Source organism: Lotus japonicus, chromosome 4 (assembly GCF_012489685.1).
Source record: "Lotus japonicus ecotype B-129 chromosome 4, LjGifu_v1.2".
Classification (NCBI taxonomy): Eukaryota; Viridiplantae; Streptophyta; class Magnoliopsida; order Fabales; family Fabaceae; genus Lotus; species Lotus japonicus.
Window position 1 is genome coordinate 65878531 of NC_080044.1, and position 24935 is coordinate 65903465.

Consider the following 24935-nt stretch of genomic DNA (forward strand, 5'->3'; position numbering starts at 1 on the left):
TTATATAACCTAGAAAGGGAAAAAAATTTATCAGTGTAATAATCAGTAACCAATACAAATATAAACTGTGTATAATTTGAAAGTGTTAAACTAACCTTATAGAAACGTCAATACACCTTCAAATTAGATGATCAATAAAATGTCCCCGAATGATAGCTCAAGTGGTAAGAGTTAGGGACATAAGGGTTGGGAGGGGTGAAGGGCGAAGGGTCCCGGGTTTGAACCCGGAGGAGGGACTAATTTACTAACATTTCTAACCACTAACATTTGCGTATCAAAAAAAAAGATGATCAATAAAATGCTTGATATTTTTTTATGTTGTCAATAATAAAGAGAATAACCATATTAATTTTCCTATTTTTAAAATTGAAATTTAAATTACTTGTAAGATAAATAAACACTTACATGTCAAATATTATCGAAGACTTCTTGATACATTACGTTGCGTGTAGTGTTAGATACAACTCCTTCGTCATCTATGATGAGCATCTTCAACCCTTTTCTAGATTTAACTTTAGAAAGTGCTACATATAGCTGCCCGTGAGTAAAGACAGGTCTTGGCAAATACAGTCCAACATGAGATAAAGATTGCCCCTGACTTTTATTTATAGTCATTGCAAAACATAAAGTAACAAGGAATTGTCTGCGCTGGAATTTGAATGGAATGTCAGAATTAGATGGAGTTAAGCTCATCCTTGGAATAAATGTTGTTTCGCCCATCTTGTTTCCATTTAAAATAGTAGCAACAGTTATATATTTAGTCAAAGCATTGACTATCATTCGAGTGTCATTACACAGCCCTGCAGCTTGGTCTATGTTTCGAATGAGCATGATAGGGACACCAACTTTCAGTTTAATTGCATGGTTTGGAATTTCAGAGCATTTGAAATCATTTAAGAATTCAGATGTAAACCATTCTGCATTGACACCCGAATCTTCGTCTGACTTGCACAGAGTATCATAACTCAAATATTCTGTTTCATCACCAGGAATCATTGCTAACATAAAGTTGTTGATTTCCTCTACACTTTCAAGTGTTGGTGCAAGAATCGCTCTTTCTTGAAAGAATGAATTATTTTGCAAATTATGCGCAAGTTTCGGATATGCAAAATTAACTAATTCAAGCAACGGTTCCTTACACTGTTCAATAAGAAGATTTGGATGAATCTCAATAAGTGTTTCTTCCTCATCAATCGTTTTAACTGTACCATCTCCCACTTGAAGCAACCAATCTGCAAATTCTTTTATTTCTGCTGGTGAAGAAGTCGATGTAGCATTTTGCAATATCATATTAACAGTCAACTTCATTACCTTGCAATGCTTCCACAAATATGAAGAATTGATAGCTGAACCGACAATTTCAGAACGACTTCCTTTGGAAATAACTGGAAGTATTTATCTAAAGTCGCCTCCTAGTACCACAACTTTACCTCCGAATGGAATGTCATAACCATGGGTAGACTGAGTCTTTATAATGTCATTAAGAGATCTGTCTAAAGCTTCAAAGCAATGTTTGTTTAACATAGGTGTCTCATCCCAAATAATTAGGCTTGCTTTTTTTCAATAATTCAGCTTTTGGGGAACCGTGACGAAGATTGCTGGTTGATATCTCATTTATTGAAATACGAATAGAAAATCTTGAATGAGGAGTTCTACCTCCAGGTAACAATAGCGATGCAATTCCGCTAAATGCGACATTTAAGACGATAAGGCCCCTTGAACGCAAAACAGCAGATAATGTATTCCAAACAAATGTTTTTCTAGTTCCTCCAAAACCATATAGAAAAAAGAATCCACCATTATCAGACAAAACAACATCCAAAACATTCTTATAAACAATCTCTTGCTCTGAAGTAAGAGAACTGACCAATTCATCATGGATATTTATCATTTCATCCCTATTATAATTCAACTCATCTACAACGAATCTATTTTCAAAATTATGAATTTCTGAAAATTTAGGGTATGGTAAACATGGAAATTCCTTTAGTGACCTTCCATTGCCTTGCAATATTTTTTCAATCTCAATCATACATAAGTTATGTAATTCTTCATCCTCTATACGAAGATATGAAGGAAATTAAATGAAATAAGGCAAATAAATTAAATAAGAAAATTAAATTAAATGAGAAATATTGAATTTTTATTTTTTCATGGTGAGAAAGAAAATGCATTTACACAACTTAAATTTTTCCTTCTAATCAGACTCACCGTATTTTGATAATGTCAAATTAGGAATATTTTAAAAAAATGGTAGTAGTTTTAACGTGATACTCATGTATAAAAGTATTTTTTAAAAAAACTTGACACATTTATTTAGACAATAAAAGCTCTGATATAGATTTTTTTTGATATTTTTTTAACATGCAACAAATAATAGTGAGTTTGGTAGGTGAATCTTTGTTTTTTTTATTGGGAAAACTAATTATAGGTTAATTTGAGTATTAGAAAAAAATATCTCCATAAAAAATTAGAAAATAGATATGGTATGTAATTATGATATAGTAGCTGTCCAAAAAATTATGATAGTACATCGCTTAGGTTGTTGCATAATTTTTAAAATACGGTAAATACTGTTTGGTTCAATTAACATATGGAAAGAAATAATAATAGCCATGGACAATTATATATGTGAAAAAATAAACGCATACTAATTCTTAAGGGATAAAAAAGAAAATCTTACTAATTGTGGTCAAAAAATTAAAATTGATGAAATACCATCACTTAAAAGAGTCCAAGACTTTCTCCAAATTTATTGTGGCCTGCAAATCAAGTTTGTTATCAGCATTCTGGTAAATAATTTCCTTAGCTGAGATCCGGAACCAAGTTCACTTGCAATTGATATTCCATCAACATACTCTCGGTCATCCTCCATTAATCTCATCGCTTCGCATGCATCGCAGAATGTGGGATAAACAACACCCTTTACAGTTCTTATGCTTTTAAAACTGTCACAACCTTTTTGCCTAGTTAATAAAACACGCATGTAGTAATTTTCTCCCATTCCAGGAGCTATAAATTGCAATCGACCAAGAGAAATGCCTCTTTTCCTAGGAAGTCATATTGTTGATTTTTTGTTGTACACAAACTTGGAAGAAAATTCTGCATATGTGAGATTTCTCCCCTCGTGGTACTTCTTGTTGGCATCCATCCATGCCAAGAATTGAGTGCCCTTTTTAGTTGATTTTTCCTTCACAACTTCCAAATCATTCTCTTTGAATAAAACACTTTGTTGGTTTGTAAGATGAAATCATAATCTCAACACTGGAGGTCATCTATCATGAATATCATATTTGAATGTTCTTCATGCGGCTTCACATGGAGTAAGGTACCTGCATTTAATTTCAGGAGTTAAAAAATTCAAATGATATTAATCATAAAATCATCTTATAGGGTAGCTGCATTTTAGGTGCCTGCTAATAATGAACTTGTTTTTTTAAAAAATTACCGTTTTGAACTTAAATATTCACTCCTTAGTTGACGGGTTCCTTTTATTTTTAAATTAAGTTTTTTTATGCGCTATAAAACAAACCACACATATTTCTAAGAATGCAAAAATTTCAATACTCTTTGTTTCCATTCTTAAAATAGGAATTTACATTTGACAAACACTTAATATTGACATTACAATAAATGGAATGATTTTATGATAATAAAGTGAAAATAAATTGACTCCTTAATAATTGACTCCTTAAATTTGGCTGCACATTAATCATCAAATTAATATGGTTTTCTTAATTTTTGTTTGGTTGTACTGAAAAATAGTACAGTAAAAAAACAGCCCAATTTACTAAACAGACTATACAACTATTTTGTAATAATCAATTTAAAGCAACCAATTTTACCATAATTTTGTATTTTTTTTATTTATTTTAAAAATGATTTATAATGACTTTTATGGCAAATCATATAATTTATTTCAAGAATTAATTTCTTTATTTTCGCACAAAAAACAAACAGTGCGTATTTCTTTCAAGAACGGGTCATTAATATGGTTCTCAAAATTAAGTTTTTAAGGTTTGATTGGTAAAGCAGCATTAACATGGTGTGAATGCTTGAAAGAAATTAACCTGTGACTTGCTCAGCGGAATTAACACCATTTTAATTCTTGACTTCTTTTCCTTAATAGAATTAACACCATTAATTCTTCATTCAGTGTAGGTGCTGAATCTCAAATTCAAGGCTGTGAATATCCGTTTTAAAAATAGTTTGAAGATTCAGATTCAAAAACAAAAAAGTTTCCGCAGACTAAACGTTGAATTTGAGAATGTTTTCACCTTACTAAATTACATTTTTCATGCCTACCAAAAATTCGATTTTTTTTGAAAAATGATAATCAATGGTATAATGGTATATGTATACAACTTTTATGTTAACAATTAATTAGGAGTTATAAAACAATAAAAACAAAATCATCATTTGAATAATGGGCCTCCATAAAAAAATTGAAATTAAAATGGGCTTATACTATTTTGGTCCAAAATAATCAGAAGGTGACACTTGTCATGCAAAGAAGGGGGGTGAGTGAGAGTCATTCTTGGAGTGCCAAATCATGAAGGTGAGGCTCACAACCTTCCTCTTTTCTAAAGTATATAGATACCGATTATTCATCCATCCATGTGTAAAAGGTTTTAAGAAATTTCCCTTTCTCATAGATCAGTCAATGCCCTATTATTAATGTCCTAGTATACCTCCTAGATTTTAGCTCACTCTATATTGTATATTGAACTCTGCACTGTAACAGTATTGATACAGTAACTTAATTAACCTCATTCAAGCACTGATTTCTAATTAAGTTTAACATGAGATCTTTGTGCTCACCTTGTGTGAGCCTCACAAGCAGGACTAGTTTAGTTCTGAATAAGGTGCCAACAAAGAAGAGAGATAAACTTGTCCAGCAGTTACCTTTTCCTCCGTCACAGCATGTGAACTGCTTGCGCTGCTCATTGCAGCCTGAAACTGCAACAGAAGGTGTATTTTGCTTTGTATTATGAAAGTAGTGTTTAGAACACTTATACTTTTAGAATTGAAGATCATTTATTTAAGTACAATTATTTACCAATTCTATTGAAAGTTATATGTGTGATTTCCCTCATGAAGTATAACATGCATAAGAATTGATATATGAGTGATGTTTGTGTGTGAGTTTAGTAACAAAATGGCTGATTTAGTCAAAGATTAGATCCAATTTTGTGTGTGTCTATATTTTTTTAGATATTAAATAGGTGATTCTCTAACAAATTTGTGAATATTCAGATTATGTGAAACTTCACACTGAGACGATTCATTCCTATGAAAATGGGACAGACAATTTGAATCCAATCAATGGTACATTCTTCTTCCTTTCCTTCCCCCCTTACCCCATATCTAGAGATAGGACCACTGTTAATCACTTAAAAAATTTAAATGCAAATTGAAGTCCACTGGATAGTATTCTGAGTAGCTGTTAACAATTTCTTAATTCATCCTTTATGTATTTATATCTTTCAGCAGACATATCCTCAACTTCCCTCCCCGGAGAGTCCCACCTTCCCCATATCTGTACAATAATTGATAATTATCTTTCCCTACAAGGCCATTCTTATGCAACCAGTGGCTCATATAAACTGACCACTTAATTATCACCACAAAAAATAAGCTCTAATATTTCAACCACACTTGAACTTTTCAGTACCACAATCTTTGCTACTTGACAAATATATCCAATTATTGACCATGCTTCTCACATGTGGAATTAGAAAATGTGGAGGCATAACAGGGACAGAACTAGAAAAAATGGGTAAGAGGGATGAAAGTTTGACACATATTCACTAAAATCAATCATGATTTGCAATTTTTTTAAAGGAGATTGTTGAGAGATCTCATATTGACTAGAGATATGGTTAAATAAGTATTTATAAACGGTATAACAACTCCCACATCTAAACTAGCTTTTCAAAAGTTCACGCTCCAAATGTTCCTGAGCGTAGTGTTTGGAAGTAGATATGACCAAATAAGTGATTATAAAGAGAAAAACAACTCTCACCTCTAAACTAGTTTTTGGTGCAGAGGCCTAACCCTGGAGAAATACAACATTGAACACTATTCTACCAAAAAAAATTCTACTAAGAGTGACTGCCTTATTTTCCCTAGGTGATTCAGTCCTAAGAGGTAATGCTTAACACACAAATTTATGTGTCAGATATTGATATTGGATTAGCTCTCACTTAAAGATTTCATGCATGAAAAATTACTGCATGTTTGTCGTTTGAATTCTCTCATTTGCTCCATGAGAGAAGGAAGATAACTAAATTTGATTTTTACTCTTTTATGACTAAATGGCACCGCACGGTGATATCAAAATAACCACACTAAGTTTCAAGATAGGACAGTGCGATAAGTGCACCTGGCAATCTCAGAACCACCAAACTAACTCTCTCTTGTCCCAACTCTATGGACAAAACAATGCGTGGTTCACCTTCTCTTTACATATATGGTGCATGTTGTTACTCACCAAACCATCACCCACAAAATCAAACTAACCATACTACACCAGACACTCCTCCTACCCTTCAAACAGCAATTTCTCTCTGCATTATAAGAGTGCATTTCATCTTGGATTTGTTTGCTGAGTCTTTTCTAACATGGCTGGGAATGGATTGTTTGCAGAGATTTTAGATGGAGAAGTGTTCAAGTACTATGCTGATGGAGAATGGAAGAAATCCACTTCTGGAAAAAGTGTTTCCATCATCAACCCCACTACCAGAAAGACTCAATACAAAGTTCAAGGTATCACATCATTAATTTCCCTTCCATTGAATTTGAAGTCATTTATCTCAGTTAATTCTATAATTTTGCATGTTAGTGGAAGATTGATAAATCTAACATTTGCTAGACTTTTCTTGTCTTCAATATTTGATGAAATCCCAGTTAGCTAACTAAAGAGGCTTAGAATTGCATATAACATGTGATATCTAGTTTCATGCAGCCAAATTAGAATAACAGACCTGAAAGTTCTCCTTTTTTTACAGTTAGTAGGAAATTATTGTGTCTAATTTGCTATAAAAATGATGTACATGCAGCATGTTCACAAGAGGAGGTTAATAAGGTCATGGATTCAGCAAAATCTGCACAGAAGTCATGGGCCAAGACCCCGCTCTGGAAGCGGGCTGAGCTTCTTCACAAGGCTGCTGCAATCCTCAAAGAGCACAAAGATCCAATTGCAGAGTGCTTGGTGAAAGAAATAGCAAAGCCAGCCAAAGATGCAGTTACAGAGGTGCATATTGTGTTGTTGTAAAATAAACCAAGGTGTTGTTCAGGACTATAATGTTAATTCATGAAATAATTGGTTTTTATTTTTACTTTTTGCATGTAGGTTGTAAGATCTGGAGATTTGATTTCTTACACTGCTGAAGAAGGGGTAAGGATTCTGGGAGAGGGAAAGTTCTTGGTGTCGGATAGCTTTCCTGGAAATGAAAGGACGAAATATTGTCTCACATCCAAGGTCTATTTTCAGCACTTCTTTACTGCCACTTCAGAAGTTACAGTTCATATGATACTGGCGGATTTGGATTCCGTGCTGTCAGGGAATCTGACATTCACCATTCAAGCAGTTTGAGTCACCTGATCTTAGTTCAAAGGGTTCGCATTTTGAGTTACTATTACAAATTACTTATTACAACTCAAAATCTGAATTATCAGATCTTTGATCGGATCGGACGGCTTGAATGCAGGATTTCCCTGACTGCACATCGCCACAAATCTTCCCCTCCGTCCCTTGTTGTCGGCAATTTGAGTGTTAATTCTAAGTAAATAATGAAGGGAATGTGAACTTGAAGAAAAAACTGCAATTTTTTATTTGTTAACAACCACACATCTACATATTAAAGAAAAACTGAAGATCCTGAGCTCCTTTTTTTGTTAAGTAAGTTGGCATTCTGATTAAAACTTGGAAGGATGATTGGTTCATATTACCTTGATTTATCTAACAAACACCCCTTTAATTGACAAATCTGAGTTCTGCCAAAATTTTCTGGCTGTGTGTAGCTTTACTCTTGCAAATTCATATTGGTATGAACTTTTTCTTTATGTTCCTTAAATTCATAATTTAGAATCTCTATGATCGAAGTTTTGTCGCTGTACCATGTGCTGTGATCTGTTCAATAACTAGGAAACTGATTGATGATGTGGTCTAAGAAAGTTCTAATTGATTTTCAGATTCCATTGGGTGTAGTTTTAGCCATTCCACCTTTTAACTATCCTGTCAATCTCGCTGTCTCTAAAATCGGTCCTGCGCTGATTGCTGGAAATTCCATTGTTCTCAAGCCTCCAACTCAGGTAATTTTATCCTTCAATTGAAAATTTTCAGAGGCATTATATGTCATATGCACACTTTCACAGGTCGCTACTCTCTTCTCGCAAAAAGTGCTAGCTAGTGTCTAGTGATTTGAAGAAACCACAACAATTAGTTAATTTCAGAATCTTTTAAGTCTTTTAATTAGTCCCCTTCTTTTCTTCATTGCTCTTTCTAAATGTTAGCTGTTTCTGCTCTAATGATGAATTTCAGGGAGCTGTTTCTGCTCTGCATATGGTTCATTGCTTTCACTTGGCTGGTTTTCCCAAAGGCCTAATCAGCTGTGTTACTGGTAAAGGCTCAGAAATTGGTGACTTTCTTACTATGCATCCTGGAGTGAACTGTATAAGGTGACCATTTATTCTGTTTTTCTATGACTCCATGATAGTAAAGCACCTCATGTCCTCAATTTTCCATGTGTAACCAATTTTTATCTTTCCTCTACTGACTTATAACTGCTGTTTGTCAGCTTCACCGGTGGAGATACCGGCGTCGCAATTTCAAAAAAGGCAGGCATGATCCCCCTGCAAATGGAGTTGGGAGGAAAAGATGCATGCATTGTTCTTGAGGATGCTGACCTGGATTTGGTTGCTGCTAACATTATAAAGGGTGGTTTTTCATACAGGTGAGCGGCATATCTGAAACTTCTTGATATATTTAGTATGCGTCATTGTTTACAATCTATGTCTACCGAACTACCTCTCATGGTAGCCCGGCCTAAGGAAAGATTCATATGGTGGTCTCCAATAAACTTATAAACATGAAGCCCGGTCTAAAAGGGTGCACATGACTCATGCACGAACCCAAGGGGCTCACAACCCCCAAATTAAGTACTTGTCCGATCGAAACCCCACATTCATTAAGCCAATCATTATGCCATTCATGAAACAGCTGACAGATAAAGTGGCAATCTTGAACATATTAAAAGCTTAAGATAACAAAGATTTGATCATCTTCACTCTAATGCTTATCCCGAGGGCTAGGCTGTGTGCTGGTCACTGAGTTTGACCACCAGAGTTTGGAGAGAACACAACCTTACTGTGAAATAAGAAGAGTTTGTAAGATATTGCTGCTAACATCAGAGAATTTTCCAATATATAAGTTGAAACATTTCTTTGCGTAATGGCAACTTACTTGAATTGCTGTTTGTTTTTTCAATAATAGTGGTCAGAGATGCACTGCTGTTAAGGTTGTCCTGGTAATGGAATCTGTTGCTGATGCTTTGGTTGAGAAAGTGAAGGCCAAGGTGGCAAAACTAACTGTTGGACCCCCAGAGAATAACTGTGATATCACCCCAGTTGTGACTGAATCATCAGCCAACTTCATCGAAGGCCTGGTCAATGATGCAAAAGAGAAAGGAGCAACATTCTGCCAGGAATACAAAAGAGAAGGAAATCTTATTTGGCCTTTGCTGCTGGATAATGTTAGGCCAGACATGAGAATTGCATGGGAAGAGCCATTTGGACCTGTTTTGCCAGTGATTAGGATCAACTCTGTTGAAGAAGGGATCCACCATTGTAATGCTAGCAACTTTGGACTTCAGGTAAAAGTTTAGTTTGTTTGGATCAACGTTGGCGGAATTGATTTTGGTAAAACTAACTATGGTAAAAGTGAGTTGAATGTAAAGTGACTTCAATAGGATACTGTTGAGAAATCCAGTTATGAAATCTCATAATTGATTATGTCCACTGGAGAAGCTACTCTCTCTAGCTTCTCCACAAAATTGATTTTGAGGCTAAAATCAATTCTCTAAGTCGATTTCCAAACATCTATAAAATCACGTAGAAGTGATTGTGGTCACTGAGAATTAATTGTAAGGCTCCCAAACGTGAAATCAAACACTCACTTAGCCAATTACCCTTGAGAGAGTACTATAATGCCTTCTTATAATAGATTGGTCATTGGTGAGCATGCTAGTAATTTGTATCAACACATTGAACTCGTGCAGGGATGTGTGTTCACAAAGGATATCAACAAAGCAATGATGATCAGTGATGCAATGGAAACAGGAACAGTTCAGATAAATTCTGCCCCGGCTCGCGGGCCAGATCATTTTCCCTTTCAGGTGAATCCACCATAAAACCAATCTAGTTCTGTTATTTCATTTCCCAAACTTGAAAAAGAACCAAAAGCATTTCTATATCAGAAGGCAATAACTTGTGTCCAATATTAACAAATGTTTTTTATTGCTTACAGGGTATAAAGGACAGTGGGATTGGATCCCAAGGGATTACAAACAGCATAAACATGATGACGAAGGTCAAAACTACTGTGATCAACTTACCTAGCCCTTCTTATTCCATGGGTTAGTAATACTATAGGTTATGTGTGTGGGGAAGAATCAATTTACAGTAAACTCCATGAGTTATGAGGAGCTTACAAACCGCATGAGTTTAGCATTGCAATTCTCTTTTGGGCTGGGAATCTGTGATAAATAACTGAGTGTGATAAATCAGTCACATAGCTACTTCATGTGTCAACTTATTGTACTAATATCTAAGCATCTTATGAATCTAAAATTTATCCTGTGTTTCTATTCAGTCCTCAAGCATTTTTCGACTCTCCTCGCCTTTCTCTCTCATCTCTGATAAGCACACCATGCAAGATGTAACTGGTTTGAAGTACTCCTAAGCAGTGTTGTCAATAGCGCGCGATCGCGGCGCAATAGCGGCGCTGCGTGGCGGAGCGGTGGTTGACCGCGACGCTGGAGGTCGTTGCGGCGCGGAAATCGCGTCGAGGCGGTAGCGGCCGCAATCGCGGCCAAAATCGGGTCTGGAGCGGCGCTATTGCGGCGCAAGGAAGAAAGAAGGAGGAAAAACCCTAATCTTCAGGGTGAAAACCCCAAGTTGCCCCCATATTTAAAAATTAGGTTAAACTTTTTAAGGGCAATTTGGGGTTTTCGTTTCTTTAGTGAAACGCAGTGTTTCAAGTGAGGATAAAAATCCTACTGTTTAGGGGGAAAACCCCAAAATGCCCTCAGATTTAAACATAATTTTGAACTTTTTAAGGGCATTCTGGGGCTTTCACAGTTTCTTTAAATGGAACGCTGCGTTTTACTCTTCTTCAACCTTGCTTCTGCATTCTCCCTCTGTTTTTCACGATGAAAACAGAGATCTGTTGCTGCCTTCTTCCTCCTTCCTCCTTCCTCCTTCCTCCTCCTCCTCCTTCTTCCTCCTCCTCCTTCAGCGTAGCGGCCATAGCGCTACACGCTATAGCGCTATTGCGGATTTTGGGCTCACCGCTACGCGACGCTATCCGCCATTAACAACACTGCTCCTAAGAGGCTAAGACAAAAAGAGTAACTTTTGTAGATGAACAGTTGGGCCTGGGAACTGCATGTCCTCTTTATCATTGTAAATGTTGTCATCTAAACAAGCAAAATTTCACCTAGTTTCCTCATAATAATTACAACAAATGAAGAGGTATTTTAAAAAATAAAAATCAACCGAATTGAAATTTTGAATATTATTATTATTGATTCATTCTAAAACAAAGGATGTTAACTCATGTTGGTTCAATTGGTAAGAACGGTCAATTCCCTCTCATAAGGTTGTGTGTTGATAAGCGATGTATAAATACTCATATAGTGCCTGTTTGCCTTTCCACCAAAAGGATGTTTGCAAGCTTCATAATACGTGTTCCCAAGTTCCTATGCAACCAACGTGAAAGAAAAATAAATTGTTTGTGAAAGAAAAATAAATTGTTTATGTTTGGTTGAGCGTAACCAAAAACCAAACATAAAGCATCTACGGTTTTGAAGGCATGTCTCACCCATATTGGTGATTGAAATTGAACTCACCCAATTTTTTCTTAAAAAATAATTTTAATACAAAGGATGAGTTGTTAAAAGAATAATAAGCACATCAAGTATAAGAATAGTCAAAATAATTTCAATAAACGAATGTCATCTCAATTAAAAGAACTGTATAAAAGAGGAACACTTTTAACGATTGATAACAAAACGCAAAAAATATGAAAAGTTTCCCACAGAATTTAGGAAATTCCATAGCATAATAATTTTGGGTAAGTAAGTGGGAGTTGAGGTGGAAAGTGATTGCTACAAGACAATGATGGATACCTACATCCTTTGCCAATGCCAAGCTTCAACAATAGAGCTATATTTTTCATGTCTAGTCTTTGCAAAATTTCCTCACCGGGTATCATTTATAGCTATCAAAGCTCTCTATGTTTTGAAGCTTTTTCTTGGCTCATCACTTGAGAATATTTCAATTGTCTACACCAATATTCATTTTATAATTCATTCCATAAATTGATCATGGGTTCAATCACTGTCCCAACGTTTAACGACATATAGCCAGCATATTTCTTCTAATCTGTCTGATAAATGAACGAGCTGAAATAGTTCTTTAACTTTCTCAATGTATTGTTGCCTTGATGTGGTATATAAAGGTCGAATGATATATAGAATTTGATTTAAGAGATTAACTTTTATGTACTAACAGTGTAAATAAGTTTTACACAGTCATTAAATCATATCACTTCATTTTGTTAGTCAATGATTAATGTTGAATTTAATAATATTTAAAATAGGAAATGAAGAGTGTGATTGAATGACTGTGTAAAACTTTTTACACTGTTAGTGCATATAAATTAATGTATTGATTTAGTTTGTGAGTCTCCCTTAAAACAAAAGCGCCCCAAGATATTCCTATAGCTGGCATGATCAAACTCTGGAATAGATACTTAATTAAGAAATCAAACTATTAACCTGGTGTGCTAAAAAATTATTAGGTAGTGTTAGAACAACATCGAGTAAACAAAGAGTAGAGCGAGAAACACACAAGCTTTGGTCACACAATTCGTTCAAATTGGCTATATGTTTGCAACTATAGAGCAGAGCAGCTATATAATTTCGTTTATTGATTAGGATTCAGAATGCCCTAAGATTACAATGTTACAAACATATATAGAAATACTAATGATTCATATTACAACAATATCCATGTACCATACCGCGGAGGACTTCACCCCCACATCCCAGTCACACCTCTAAACAAACAGTTGGGCCAAACGCAAGGCTTCTTGTAATACATTTTCTTAATGAAACAATTTATTTTTATAATTTGCTACTCTAGCTTGAGAGCTGATATTGTTAAGGGGTTTGAATTTTATTGACAGAACCTTATGATAATAGGTACTTTCAAATGACAATTCGAAAAAAAAAGAAGAGGAGGATAAATATGCTTTGAGTTAAAAATTAGTATTTCAATCAAGGGATTCTTATTCTAGTGTATGTTTTGTTGGACACAGAGTCCCAGATTACTTGTAGATTATAAAGTGTTGATCAAGTTCAACCATTATAGTTTTGTTAATATGGGTTCACACAATTCCTCACATGTTTGGAATTTAACTTTTATCTTCGGCTTAAATACTCTATTGGTCCTGGAAATTGTAAAGAGAATCAAACCTAATCCTTGTAAAATTTTCGCATCAAATTGAGTTCTTAAAATGGTTTTTTTAATCTAATTGGGTCCAAAGTGTGTCTGAGTTTGATGTGGCCTGTTTTTAATCCCAGTCAGCTTTTCCATGTGGCTTTTTTATTTTAGATGTGTAAAACTTACTATGGATATATTATAAGAATAAATACCATCCGTGAGATTAATCTAACGGGAACATAAAATGAGTTTTAATCACGCTGCGCCATTGCCGTAGAGCACCCACCCACTTCTACCTCCATCGTTTTCTTAATCTGGTTCTTCAAGGCTTCTAATGGATTCAAATATAATCAATACCAGTTCAAGTGGACTCTTAGGTTGTGTTTGGATGAGGGATTGTAGAAATTTAAGAGATTTTGAATGCTATGGAATTCAATTGATTCAATTGAATTCTCTTGAATTTCAAATTTTATTGTTTGGATAAAATGGTGAAATTCCCCTCAATTGTAAAATTCTTTGTTTGGGTAATATAATTGAATTTCCTTCATTTAAATTTTTTTATCTTAATATAATCGGCCGAAAACCCGAAAGTCGGCCGAAAACCCTAAAAATCAGCTCAACTCTCAAAAATCGACCGAAACCATAAAAGTCGACACAAAACCCTAAAAAGTGGTAGAAAAACCGAAAGTCGGTCGAAAACCCAAAAATCGGCCCAAAACCCAAAAATCAGCCCAACTCTAAAAAATCGGACGAAAACTCAAAATTCGACACAAAACCCTAAAAAGTGACCCAAAACCCTAAAATGGCAAGAAAACCCTAAAAATAGGCCGAAAACGTGAAAGTCGGCTCGAAACAAAAATCGGCCCATAACCCAAAAAATCGACCCGACTCTCAAATATCGGCTGAAAACCCTAAAAATCTGCCCGACACAAAAAAATTGACCGAAAACCCAAAATCGGCCCATAACCCTAAAAAGCGACCCGACTCTCAAAAGTCGGCCGAAAACCCAAAAAATTGGCCCGACTCTAAAAAATCGACCGAAAACTCAAAAGTCGGCACAAAACCCTAAAAATCGGCACGACACTCAAAAATTGACCGAAAAACCTAAAACTCGACCTTTCGGGTTTTGGGCTGATTTTTAGGGTTTTGGGCCGATTTTGAGTTTTCAGCCGAATTTCGAGTTTTCGGCTGATTTTAGGGTTTTGAGTCGATTTTTGAGTTTGGGGTCGGCTTTCACATTTTCGGCCGATTTTTAGGGTTTTGGGCCGACTTTCGAGTTTTCGGCCGATTTTTGAGAGCAAGGCCCATTTTTAGGGTTTTGGGCCGACTTTCAGGTTTTCACCCGATTTTAGGGCTTTGGGTCGATTTTTGAGTTTCGGGCCGACTTTCACGTTTTCGCCCGATTTTTGGGATTACCGGCCGATTTTTGAGTTTTCGGCCCATTTTTTAGTTTCAGCTGATTTTAGGGTTTTGACCCGACCGTCAAAAATTGACCGAAAAACCTAAAACCCGACCTTTCGGGTTTTCAGCCTATTTTTAGGGTTTTGTGCTGACTTTCGAGTTTTCGGCCGATTTTTGAGAGTCGGGCCGATTTTAGGGTTTTGAGCCGATTTTTGAGTTTTCGGCCGATTTTTGAGTTTTGGGTCGATTTTTGAGTTTTGGGTCGATTTTTGAGTTCCAGGCCAACTTTCACGTTTACGGCCGATTCTTAGGGTTATCGGCCAATTTTTAGGGTTATGGGCCGATTTTGGGTTTTCGGTCTATTTTTGAGTGTCGGGCCGAATTTTAGGATTTTGTGTTGATTTTTGAGTTTTCGGCCGATTCTTAGGGTTATCAGCAATTTTTTAGGGTTTTGTGCTGACTTTCGAGTTTTCGGCCGATTTTTGAGAGTCTGACCGATTTTTAGGGTTTTGGACCAACTTTCAGTTTTTCGGCCGAATTTTTAAGCATCGGGCCAATTTTTAGGGGTTTGGACCGATTTTTGAGTTTTTGGCCGAGATTAATTTTTTTGACTAAACTTAGATAGGGTTAAGGGAGAGATGAAGAATTTGAAATTCCTCCTATTTTGAGGTGATTTCAATTACCCTAAATTCTATTGAGTAAAATACCTCATTTAATTACTAGTAATTTGAGAATTCCTCACATTAAATATCCAAACAGGGTATTTTAATTGAAGGGATTTGAAATACCCTCTAAAATTACATTTCCCTCAAATATTCCCCCATCCAAACACAACCTTAGGGTAGCTATGTGCAGGTATCACTTCAATTCATTTCACTCAATTTCATTACAAATACCAATTGACCCAATTTGCTTGGATTGGCTAACTTTCTTCTCACACCAATACCACAGCGGCGGAGGATTTCTGGCGGTGGAGAACTCGTTCTCTCTGTGGTGGGAGATTGGAAGTTACGGTTGTCGTTGCCGGAGGCAAATTTGAGAGCATCGACAGTACCTTCTGTTCCCTCCGCCGTGAACTCCCCGCAACGCCTGGTGGGTGAGGGGTGGTTTCAGAGAAATTGATGGCACCACCCACAAACTCGCACCACCACGAACACTCCACCATCGTGTTTGTTATGGATCTTGTGCCGGTCATTACGATGGTTTCAGATGAGGGTCGTTGTTTCTTCATTATGTTTCTGGTTTGGGTTTAATTTGTCGTTTCAGATCTGAGTTTGGGTTCATGTTACTGGTTCGGATTCACGTTGAGGAGAGGAATGAGTTGCATGGTGGTGTGGGTACTGCACCTGAAAGGGAAGATGAGAAGGAGTTTGTGTGTGTGGGATGAATAGAGATGAGAAATTACGTTTTCAATTTGGATTTAATTTTAATTTATTAAAATCATTTACACATCTGCATTGAAAATAAAAAAGAAATCCATGTGGAAATACTGATTGGGTAAAATTCGTGCCACATCATGCTGAAACACACTTTGGACCCAATTAGATTAAAAAAACAATTTTAGGGACCCAATTTGATGTGAAAATTTTATAAGGCTCAGGTTTGATTCCCTTTACAATTTCAGGGACCAAAAGAGTATTTAAGCCTTTATCTTTTCATAGTTGAAGGGTTTAAATCCTCTTGTGTCCCGTAAAATATAAGTTAATTAGTAGACAATCTTTTTCAAGGAGATCATCTAGTGCTTCTATCCAGGAGTAGGTCTCTGCTGGTCTCCTCAACATGTCATTAGCGCTTTGTCCAATAATTTAAAGGTGTGTGTGTAGGGTTGGGATCCTCTCCGGTGAAATTCTCTCAAGTTTTAGACCGCCACAAAATGTTGCCAGCTGCCACAAAGTCTGTCAATTTTTTTCAGCAGCATTTTGTGGCAGCTGGAAAAATTTTGTGGCGGTTTAAAACCACCACAAATGTCCACTGGAGAAAAATTGAGAGAATTTCACTGGAGAGGATCCGGACCCGTGTTTTCTCTTACTTCTATCATTATTGATTTTAGAGTAAAACCTAATTTTAGTACTAAATGGATTCATTATTTATCAACTTGGTCCTTTAACATTTTAGTACCAAATGTTAAATATGTTTTAGTCTCTAGCTTCTACATTATTTATCATCTTGCGTTGGATGTTATCCAACAAGTAGTTGAAGGTTTGCCTATTTCTCCTGTCTCCTGAAAGAGGGAAACCCAAGTACTTACCAAGGTTATGAACAAACGGAATCGGTGCAATATCACGAACCTCATCTCGCACTTCTGGTCGCACACCCCTTGACGTGATGGCTTTGGACTTGGGAATATTGATCTTCAAACCTGAGGTTTCACAGAATAGCTTCAGCGCATCCGCCACCAACCTTGCTTGAGAGCCCGACGCTCGACAAAAAAGGAGGAATCATCCGCAAAAAGGAGGTGTGAAATTGAAGGGCCTCCTACACTAACACTGAGTGGTTTCCAGCTACCCCTGTCTACCAAGGATTGGATATGGATAGATAGGCGTTCCATGCAAAGAACAAATAAATACGGTGATAAAGGGTCACCTTGCCGAAGCCCCCTCCCTGGCTTAAAACTCTCAAGACGAGAGCCATTCCAAAGGATCGAGAGCGAGGAGGAGCTAACACCACACATGATGAGATCTGTGATGCGAGGAGGGAAACCAAAAAGGAGTAAAGTCTCCCGAACAAAATTAATTTTTAATATTGACAATAATTTTTTTTAGTTTTTAATTTGAGAATTATATGGTTTAATGCATTTAATACTCTTTGCTAATGAGTTTAATGCAAAAGCTCAAGTGAGCTTTACATATATATATATATATAGAAGATTATTGATTTTAGAGTAAAACCTAATTTTAGTACTAAATGGATTCATTATTTATCAACTTGGTCCTTTAACATTTTAGTACCAAATGTTAAATATGTTTTAGTCTCTAGCTTCTACATTATATTCCAAAACGGTCTCAATAAATTGTTCATATATAGTTTTTAGTCTCCGTAAGATTTTGTTTGATTGAAAATAGTTTTTATGATTTATAAAACATTTTTGAAATATGTTTGACCTAGACTCTTGTTCAGCTGGCAATTCTCGACAAATATAGGTGTTCATGTATAATTTTTACATTAGTTTTAATCCTTCAAAATTCTCTACCATCTAATTTAGTCCTTCCGCATTTTCCCTCTTATTCCTCTTCCTCTTACATCATATCGATCTATCGAATTACATGTACCACCAATAATCATCATATACACTTGTTCTTCTCTTCTATAATTCTTTTTCTCACATCATGTCTATCACTTAACTCTCATCTTTAATATCTTACTTTCTCTTTAATTTCATTTTCACCAATTTTATTTTATCTCTTTCTTCTTTTTCTATTATACATCACTCACAATCTCCCTCATTTATCTCTCATCATTTCCTATATATCCCTAGAGGTGGATGTAATTCAAGTGTGAATTCAACATTTTTCATTACCTCTCTTATATTCCTTTTCCCCCATTAGTATTTGCTTGTCTTAGACATCCATAGGTCTACCCATCATTAAGCAAAGTAAACACAGCCTCAACATGTAAAAACATGTTAATCTAACAGAAGCCCTACACTTGGCACTAGCAATCCAGCTGTGACAACCTCCCAGAGAAGATCATATTTGGCCTCTTGTGAAGAGACACGATAAGCGCAAGAATGCAAAATAGAAAAGGAAAAAAAAAAACTTAAAATAGTAAAACCTTCCTCACCTTTATATATATCCAAACCAAAGTATTCAACATCTCTATCCTCTAGCTCTCTAACTAAGATTCAAATTGAATTACATTAAATTAAACCCCCACTATCTATCCCTCTCTTCTCTAACTTCCTCACCCCGCACTTTCTCATCTCAATCTCATGCAGCCGCCACCAGAAATGCAGCAAGACCTTAACTCCCTCTTCGACTCTCCTCAGATCCAAATCAATCATCATGATCTCAACAACTTTCAACCCACTCCTCACGACGATTTCCTCAAGCAAATGCTCTCCACCACCAATCCCTGGTCCCTCGACGCCGCCGACGGTAATGTGGCGGCTGCTTTCCCCTACGACGCTGAACACGCTAACCTCGCCTCCAAGTTCCGTAACCACCAGATCAGTGACAAAGCCCTCATGCTCCTCATGTCAACCGCTGCTGATTCTGGACTCCTCCACATGCCGCCGTCGCTGGGCGGCGCAGGAGGATTTGAGTCCACCCCGAACGACGGCTTCAACGGCTTCACTGGATCGATTCAGGAACAGTCCAACCAGACTCACCATTTTCAACATCCTCAGGTTCCATTTTCTATTTCATAAATTGAAGTGTACGTTATTGTGATCGATCTTCATGATGTGTGTTCATTTTGGTTTCTGAATTTTGAACTGCAGGGGCAGAGTTTTGGAGCTACGCCGAACCAGGCTCCGGCGGCTGGGAACCCGGGTCCGCCGAAGCAGAGGGTGAGGGCTAGGAGAGGTCAAGCTACCGACCCGCACAGCATCGCAGAGAGGGTATGTCAGTTTATCTCTCACTTTCTTAGCTTCATTTAATTCTTTCAACATGTTTGGTTGCCGAGAAAATTGAGTCCGGGAATTTCAGTGGTCGTTTTTTCCTTGTGAGAATACTTCCAAAAACAACATTAAAACGTTATGTTTTTCAGAGAAAATGGGATCGTCAGTGCCTGACAGAATAACAACCGCATTTAATTTGGACTGAGGATTCTGCATTTAAAAAGGAAAAATATCCCTAATAGGACAGAATAAATGGTTTGTTTTCTTTATTTTGCTTTGATGTTATTGTACTATTGTGTATGGCAGTTACGGAGGGAAAGGATCGCAGAGAGGATGAAGGCTTTGCAGGAACTGGTTCCCAATGCCAACAAGGTAAACCCTGTTTAACATTAATTAAATTAAAATCGATCCCCAGTTAAGTTCTCTTTTGTTGATTAATTAATAGGAGTCATGCTTAACTTAGTGATACTTATTAATTACTATAAGTTTCAAAACTGATATTGAAATTAATCCATTGTTCATAATCATAACTTACAAGAGCACAGCACTTCCAATTGAGTAGTTGAATTCATTCCGTGCGTTTAGATTTTCATTAACCATTGCATAAACATACTTAGGGAGTTGAAGTATGTAGCTGGGATTTGCATAGTTTTTGTATGTGAAATTTGAGGGACAATTTGGTCATATACTATTATAGTAATTATACTGCTGCATAATGTTATGGGTCAATCCTTGTTGAAATTGAAATATTTGTTTGGTCTATGGAGTGACAGACAGACAAGGCCTCCATGTTGGATGAGATCATCGATTATGTGAAGTTCCTACAAGTCCAAGTCAAGGTCAGATTCCCCTCCGTTTCATCAACATTCTTTGGGAAACTAAAATATACAAATATTCTCCATTAAAATGTGAATATGTAAAAATGTGTGTGACATAAATAATTTTGATATGATTTTTCTTAATTTGATTTCATATTTCTTAAGTATTAAGTTATTTATTTCAATCCTGAATTCTTTATCTACATAGTAGTAGTGCTTCAAATTCTAATCTGAAATAATCGACATTTAAATGGTGATAGGTATTGAGCATGAGCAGATTGGGCGGAGCATCGGCCGTCGCTCCACTTGTCGCTGATATGTCCTCCGAGGTACTAAATAACCCTACATTTTATCAATTTCTTTCCATACATATAAATCTCCCAAAGTTTTATAGGAAAATAGAAATTGATGATGATATTGGAAAAAAAAACAGAACCATGAGGATTTCCATAATAAGAAAGACTAATATCAATGTTAAAAAAAGGAATATAACCTAGCTAGCAGTCTCAAAGCAGCATCGATGATCCATGAAATGCTGTCGGAGGAGGAAGTGATGAGTCATCTCACACCTAGTTTGTTTTCTTGTTTATCTGTTGATGGCTTTGGCTTGTAGTAGTACACTACTCCAATCAATCAATCAATCAGTTTCCGAAATTCTCAATCACCACAAAACGACAATCCAAAAGCAGCACGCGTGGTCACTTTTTCTCAGATTCCTCTTTTTCTCTCTCTCACTCACTGACGTGTTTGTTGTGTTTGCAGGCAGGAGGAGGCGACTGTAACGGCACTAGGTCCCACCCCCGGAACTCCCAGAAGATGACAGCTTCATCCTCCAACGACAGCCTCACCGTGACGGAGCAGCAGGTGGCCAAGCTCATGGACGAAGACATGGGCTCCGCCATGCAGTACCTCCAGGGAAAAGGTCTCTGCCTCATGCCTATTTCCCTCGCCACCGCAGTCTCCGCCGCCACGTGTCACGCCAGGAACCCTTTGATGAACGCGGGCCACAACATCAACAACAACCCTAGCCCGGTAATTGGATCCAACGGTGATAATGGGCCCTCTTCTCCCGGCATGTCCGCGAACAGCATTGTCAAAGATGCAGCGTCCGTTGGTTGACTTTTGCTTTGTTTTTTTTGTTTTTTTTTTTTTGAAATGTCTTTTGCTTTGTTTGTTGGACGTGAAGAAGTGCGTGCTGAAGAAACGCAGAAAATGACGTGGTGGTGGAATTTCTAAAGTCTAGGAAAATGAAACGTCACTATCATCGGGTGGACCTACAATGACGACGTCGTATTTGCCTTGACTTTGATAGATGCTATTTCTAGTTTCAACTTTGAGTTAATTAATTAATCGCAACTCTGTCAACTTTCTATTCCTTGATCCGATCTTTTTCTATAGTATTTGTTTTTTCCTCCATATTTTTGGCAATGGTGTTTTTTATTAGTATCCTCTTACACTTATGTTACTTTTATTTTCCTATTTTTCGCTTCACAATTTCTAATCAATATAGTATCTCGATGACAACGAAAAAAAAATATGAATAATGCGAAAAAAAAAATTACGAAAAAGGGGTGAAAAAAATGGAATTTACAGGAATGGTGTGTTTTTGGGCGTGGCAAGGAGGTGGGATCCGCTCCACCTAACGCGAATCTCAAATGTGTCATTCGCCCCACATGACACGAATGCAAGCCATTTCTTTCCGTCAGAGATTCCATTCATTCCCAAGGAGGAATCTGAATCATGTCTGAATCATGACATGCGCGCCAGCCTAGGCGGTTGCTTGATGCGTTTGCGAAGAAGCGAAGTCAAGGCACATCAATCATGGCTGCCACGTGACAGGGGGACAGGGAGACAAGAAGACATGGAATCGCGTGGACCCAAGCATATGCATGATACGCGTTGACTGAGGCGCATGCCTCATAACATTTCTGGCGGTTTAAACCCTTATAAAAGGACCGCCAGAAGTAAATTCGCCCCAACCCTTTCATTTCACTCTCCTTCTTCTCCAAACCTACCTTATTTCACTTCATTTCTTCTCCAAACCTTCATAAATTTACTTGACTTAGTTTCTGTAAAATTTCAATGGCAGAAGAATTGGCGATCAATCCTGGGCCCACAAATACTAGTTTGTTGTATCTTACTGAGAAAGGATCACACATTTCAGATAAAGTCTGGAATGGACAAACAAATAAAATTCTCAAAGTTCGACGATTACGTGATTCACGAGTTGTGCAAGAAAGACTCATACGCAGCGTTCCCAACGCAATCTGTAACACCCCGATTTCGATGGCGTCACTTTAGTAACCAAAAGTAAACTTAATGCAGAAAAACGTGAAATATTTTTTTTTCGATAATAACTAAGACAAGAATGAATTAAATAAAACCCAAAAGCGAAAAGCAATAGAACTAATATACAATATATAAACAGCCCCCGCTGTAGTAGTAACCTCGTCACGAGTAAACCTCCAGTGACGGAAAGAAAAGTGTAACGCCCGAAGGCAACATATACAAACCAAATGAAAAGGGTGAAGTGCCCGCAACACCATCCCTCAAAACTGAGAATCAGCTGACCCAATGGCCTGAAAATAAGACCTCCTAAGTCCAACCAACTCTCTGTGATTCCCGTAAGGAAACCACACAAAAAGCTATAGGCGGATCTACCCTGTCCCCTAAGTAACAAATGAAGCAAGACTGTCAGAGCTAAAACTCTACTCCTACACTAATCCTAACTCGAGGAGCTCATACCAACACTCAAAACTATGTGCTAGCATGATCGTCGTCTGAATCAGAATCCAGAACGACCAAGTCTACTAACCCTATCCGTCCTCCCCTCGCAACCGCAGTGCGCTCCGATGCTGGACTCACGGGCTTAGGGCCCGAACCCTGATCATCGATGATCGCAACGGTGGGTGCACTAGACCCTGCCGAAGGCACTCCCACTGGAATCTCCTCTGAGGGATCCTCCTCGTCTGAAGACAATGGTGGTGGTGGTGGTCCTCCAAGTCCTGGTCCACAATGAACGCCCGGTGGCAAGTTGAAGCTGATAGAGCATCGCCTCAACACTCCTGACCTCAGAAGTCCTCCACTGTCCACGTGATCCTCCATGATACGCCCCGAATACGTCGCTCGGTGGCTCGCGGGGTCAACCACCCACGACCCGGGGTCGTCCTGATCGATCATCTCATACATAATCCCCCCCGAAGGGTGGACCATGGTGTACCAGTCCGCAATATTCATCTGACAAAAGGCGTTGTCCGCCAAAACACACACAGAAGACGCGAGGGTCAACTCTAAAGAACTATGTAGATAATAAACCCAATAGGTACAAATAATAGATAGCCACTTAAGCTTATAACTAGAGATATCATTCCTAGGGTTGCATGTTCCACAAAATCATAACGACAATAATACCAATTAGCATGTTCCAGGTAAGTTTATCAAATAGCAACCACACTCATCAACTAAGTCAGTATGCATGTTGCGTGATATGTATGCAGGTTAACCCAGTCAACCAATATGCAATCCGGAACGGATGGACATCAACGGATCAGCCCTTCACCAGCCACGGTGGTGCCATTTCGGCCCGCGTGCCTCTTACACCAACAACAACGGTAGTCAGATCAGCCGTAACCCGTAGGTCTGCCATTTTGGTCTGCTACAAGAGACGTCTACAGACGCTCTATCACGGAAATCCGGGTCTTATGACCATTTTGGAATCCGACGAGGTCCAGAGTACGTCCTGTGTTAATACCCCATTAATGTTGCATGAATGCAGGATGATTAGTCAACCAACGTCTCCGATCTCACTCGACACGTCGCCACGTGTTCTAGGTAAATTAAAGTTTCTAAAAGCTTACCCTAAGGTAAAGTCGATTCTGCGACAAAAGACACACTTCACAAACACACATCGCTGCTCCAACAGCACAAGAGTATCACATACTCGGGAACTAACGGTTCCCCGGACTTATCCCCAGGATAGCCCCACAACATAGCTGCTCCAACAGCACAACAACCAACGCTGCTCCAACAGCACAATAACAAACGCTGCTCCAACAGCACATCAACAACAGACTCAACACTTGGATCCGACGACACTTCTCGTTTTCCAAAACTATGATTTTCATCCAAAGCCTCCTTTCGAGATTATTACCCTTACTTAAAGATTTAGAGGTTGTTTAATGTCTTATGAATTTTCTTTTCAAAATAATATCATTTTTAGTCTTATCGCAATTCCTATAAGTTCTCGGGATCTTCGAATCCCCAAATGACTCCAGAGAATGTCTCGATCCATAAACCCTATACAAGGCCCGAACCTCGTTCGTCCTATCAAACTTTCTCAAAACTCTCAAAATAAAATCGGCATGACCTGCCCGCTATTCTCACCGTTCAGAATCTCAGATTTCCAGTACAGAGCATATTTAAATCATCAC

At 37.6% G+C, this 24935-nt stretch overlaps 3 protein-coding genes across 3 annotated transcripts; 2 read left to right on the plus strand and 1 right to left on the minus strand.

Annotated features, from left to right (window-relative positions):
* LOC130713172 (uncharacterized) lies at positions 1–1308 on the minus strand. The gene is made up of 2 exons (XM_057562962.1): positions 775–1308; positions 1–9 (listed from the first exon to the last, which is right to left on the minus strand). Exons 1-2 carry the CDS (start codon positions 1306–1308, stop codon positions 1–3), a joined length of 543 nt encoding a protein of 180 aa, XP_057418945.1.
* Positions 1309–6483: 5175 nt separating this feature from the next.
* Positions 6484–10872, plus strand: LOC130711898 (NADP-dependent glyceraldehyde-3-phosphate dehydrogenase). The gene is made up of 9 exons (XM_057561671.1): positions 6484–6768; positions 7062–7255; positions 7355–7483; positions 8197–8316; positions 8546–8682; positions 8802–8957; positions 9497–9875; positions 10281–10397; positions 10529–10872. The coding sequence occupies exons 1-9, from the start codon at positions 6624–6626 to the stop codon at positions 10640–10642; spliced, it is 1491 nt and encodes a 496-aa protein (XP_057417654.1). The 5' UTR covers positions 6484–6623; the 3' UTR covers positions 10643–10872.
* Positions 10873–18936: 8064 nt separating this feature from the next.
* LOC130715028 (bHLH transcription factor RHL1-like) lies at positions 18937–21921 on the plus strand. The gene is made up of 6 exons (XM_057565021.1): positions 18937–19474; positions 19568–19687; positions 19994–20059; positions 20461–20526; positions 20766–20834; positions 21268–21921. The coding sequence occupies exons 1-6, from the start codon at positions 19058–19060 to the stop codon at positions 21622–21624; spliced, it is 1095 nt and encodes a 364-aa protein (XP_057421004.1). The 5' UTR covers positions 18937–19057; the 3' UTR covers positions 21625–21921.
* The last annotated feature ends 3014 nt before the right edge of the window (positions 21922–24935 follow it).

What these genes read in the sequence shown, in the direction of transcription:
- LOC130713172 (XM_057562962.1), bottom strand. Translation starts at nt 1,308, where the DNA reads ATGAAGTTGACTGTTAATATGATATTGCAAAATGCTACATCGACTTCT.
- LOC130711898 (XM_057561671.1), top strand. Translation starts at nt 6,624, where the DNA reads ATGGCTGGGAATGGATTGTTTGCAGAGATTTTAGATGGAGAAGTGTTC. An exon ending in AATATTGTCTCACATCCAAG is followed by an intron (nt 7,484 to 8,196) that starts GTCTATTTTCAG and finishes ATTGATTTTCAG; the next exon opens with ATTCCATTGGGTGTAGTTTT. An exon ending in CAGATCATTTTCCCTTTCAG is followed by an intron (nt 10,398 to 10,528) that starts GTGAATCCACCA and finishes TATTGCTTACAG; the next exon opens with GGTATAAAGGACAGTGGGAT.
- LOC130715028 (XM_057565021.1), top strand. Translation starts at nt 19,058, where the DNA reads ATGCAGCCGCCACCAGAAATGCAGCAAGACCTTAACTCCCTCTTCGAC. An exon ending in ACCATTTTCAACATCCTCAG is followed by an intron (nt 19,475 to 19,567) that starts GTTCCATTTTCT and finishes TTTGAACTGCAG; the next exon opens with GGGCAGAGTTTTGGAGCTAC. An exon ending in TCCTACAAGTCCAAGTCAAG is followed by an intron (nt 20,527 to 20,765) that starts GTCAGATTCCCC and finishes AAATGGTGATAG; the next exon opens with GTATTGAGCATGAGCAGATT.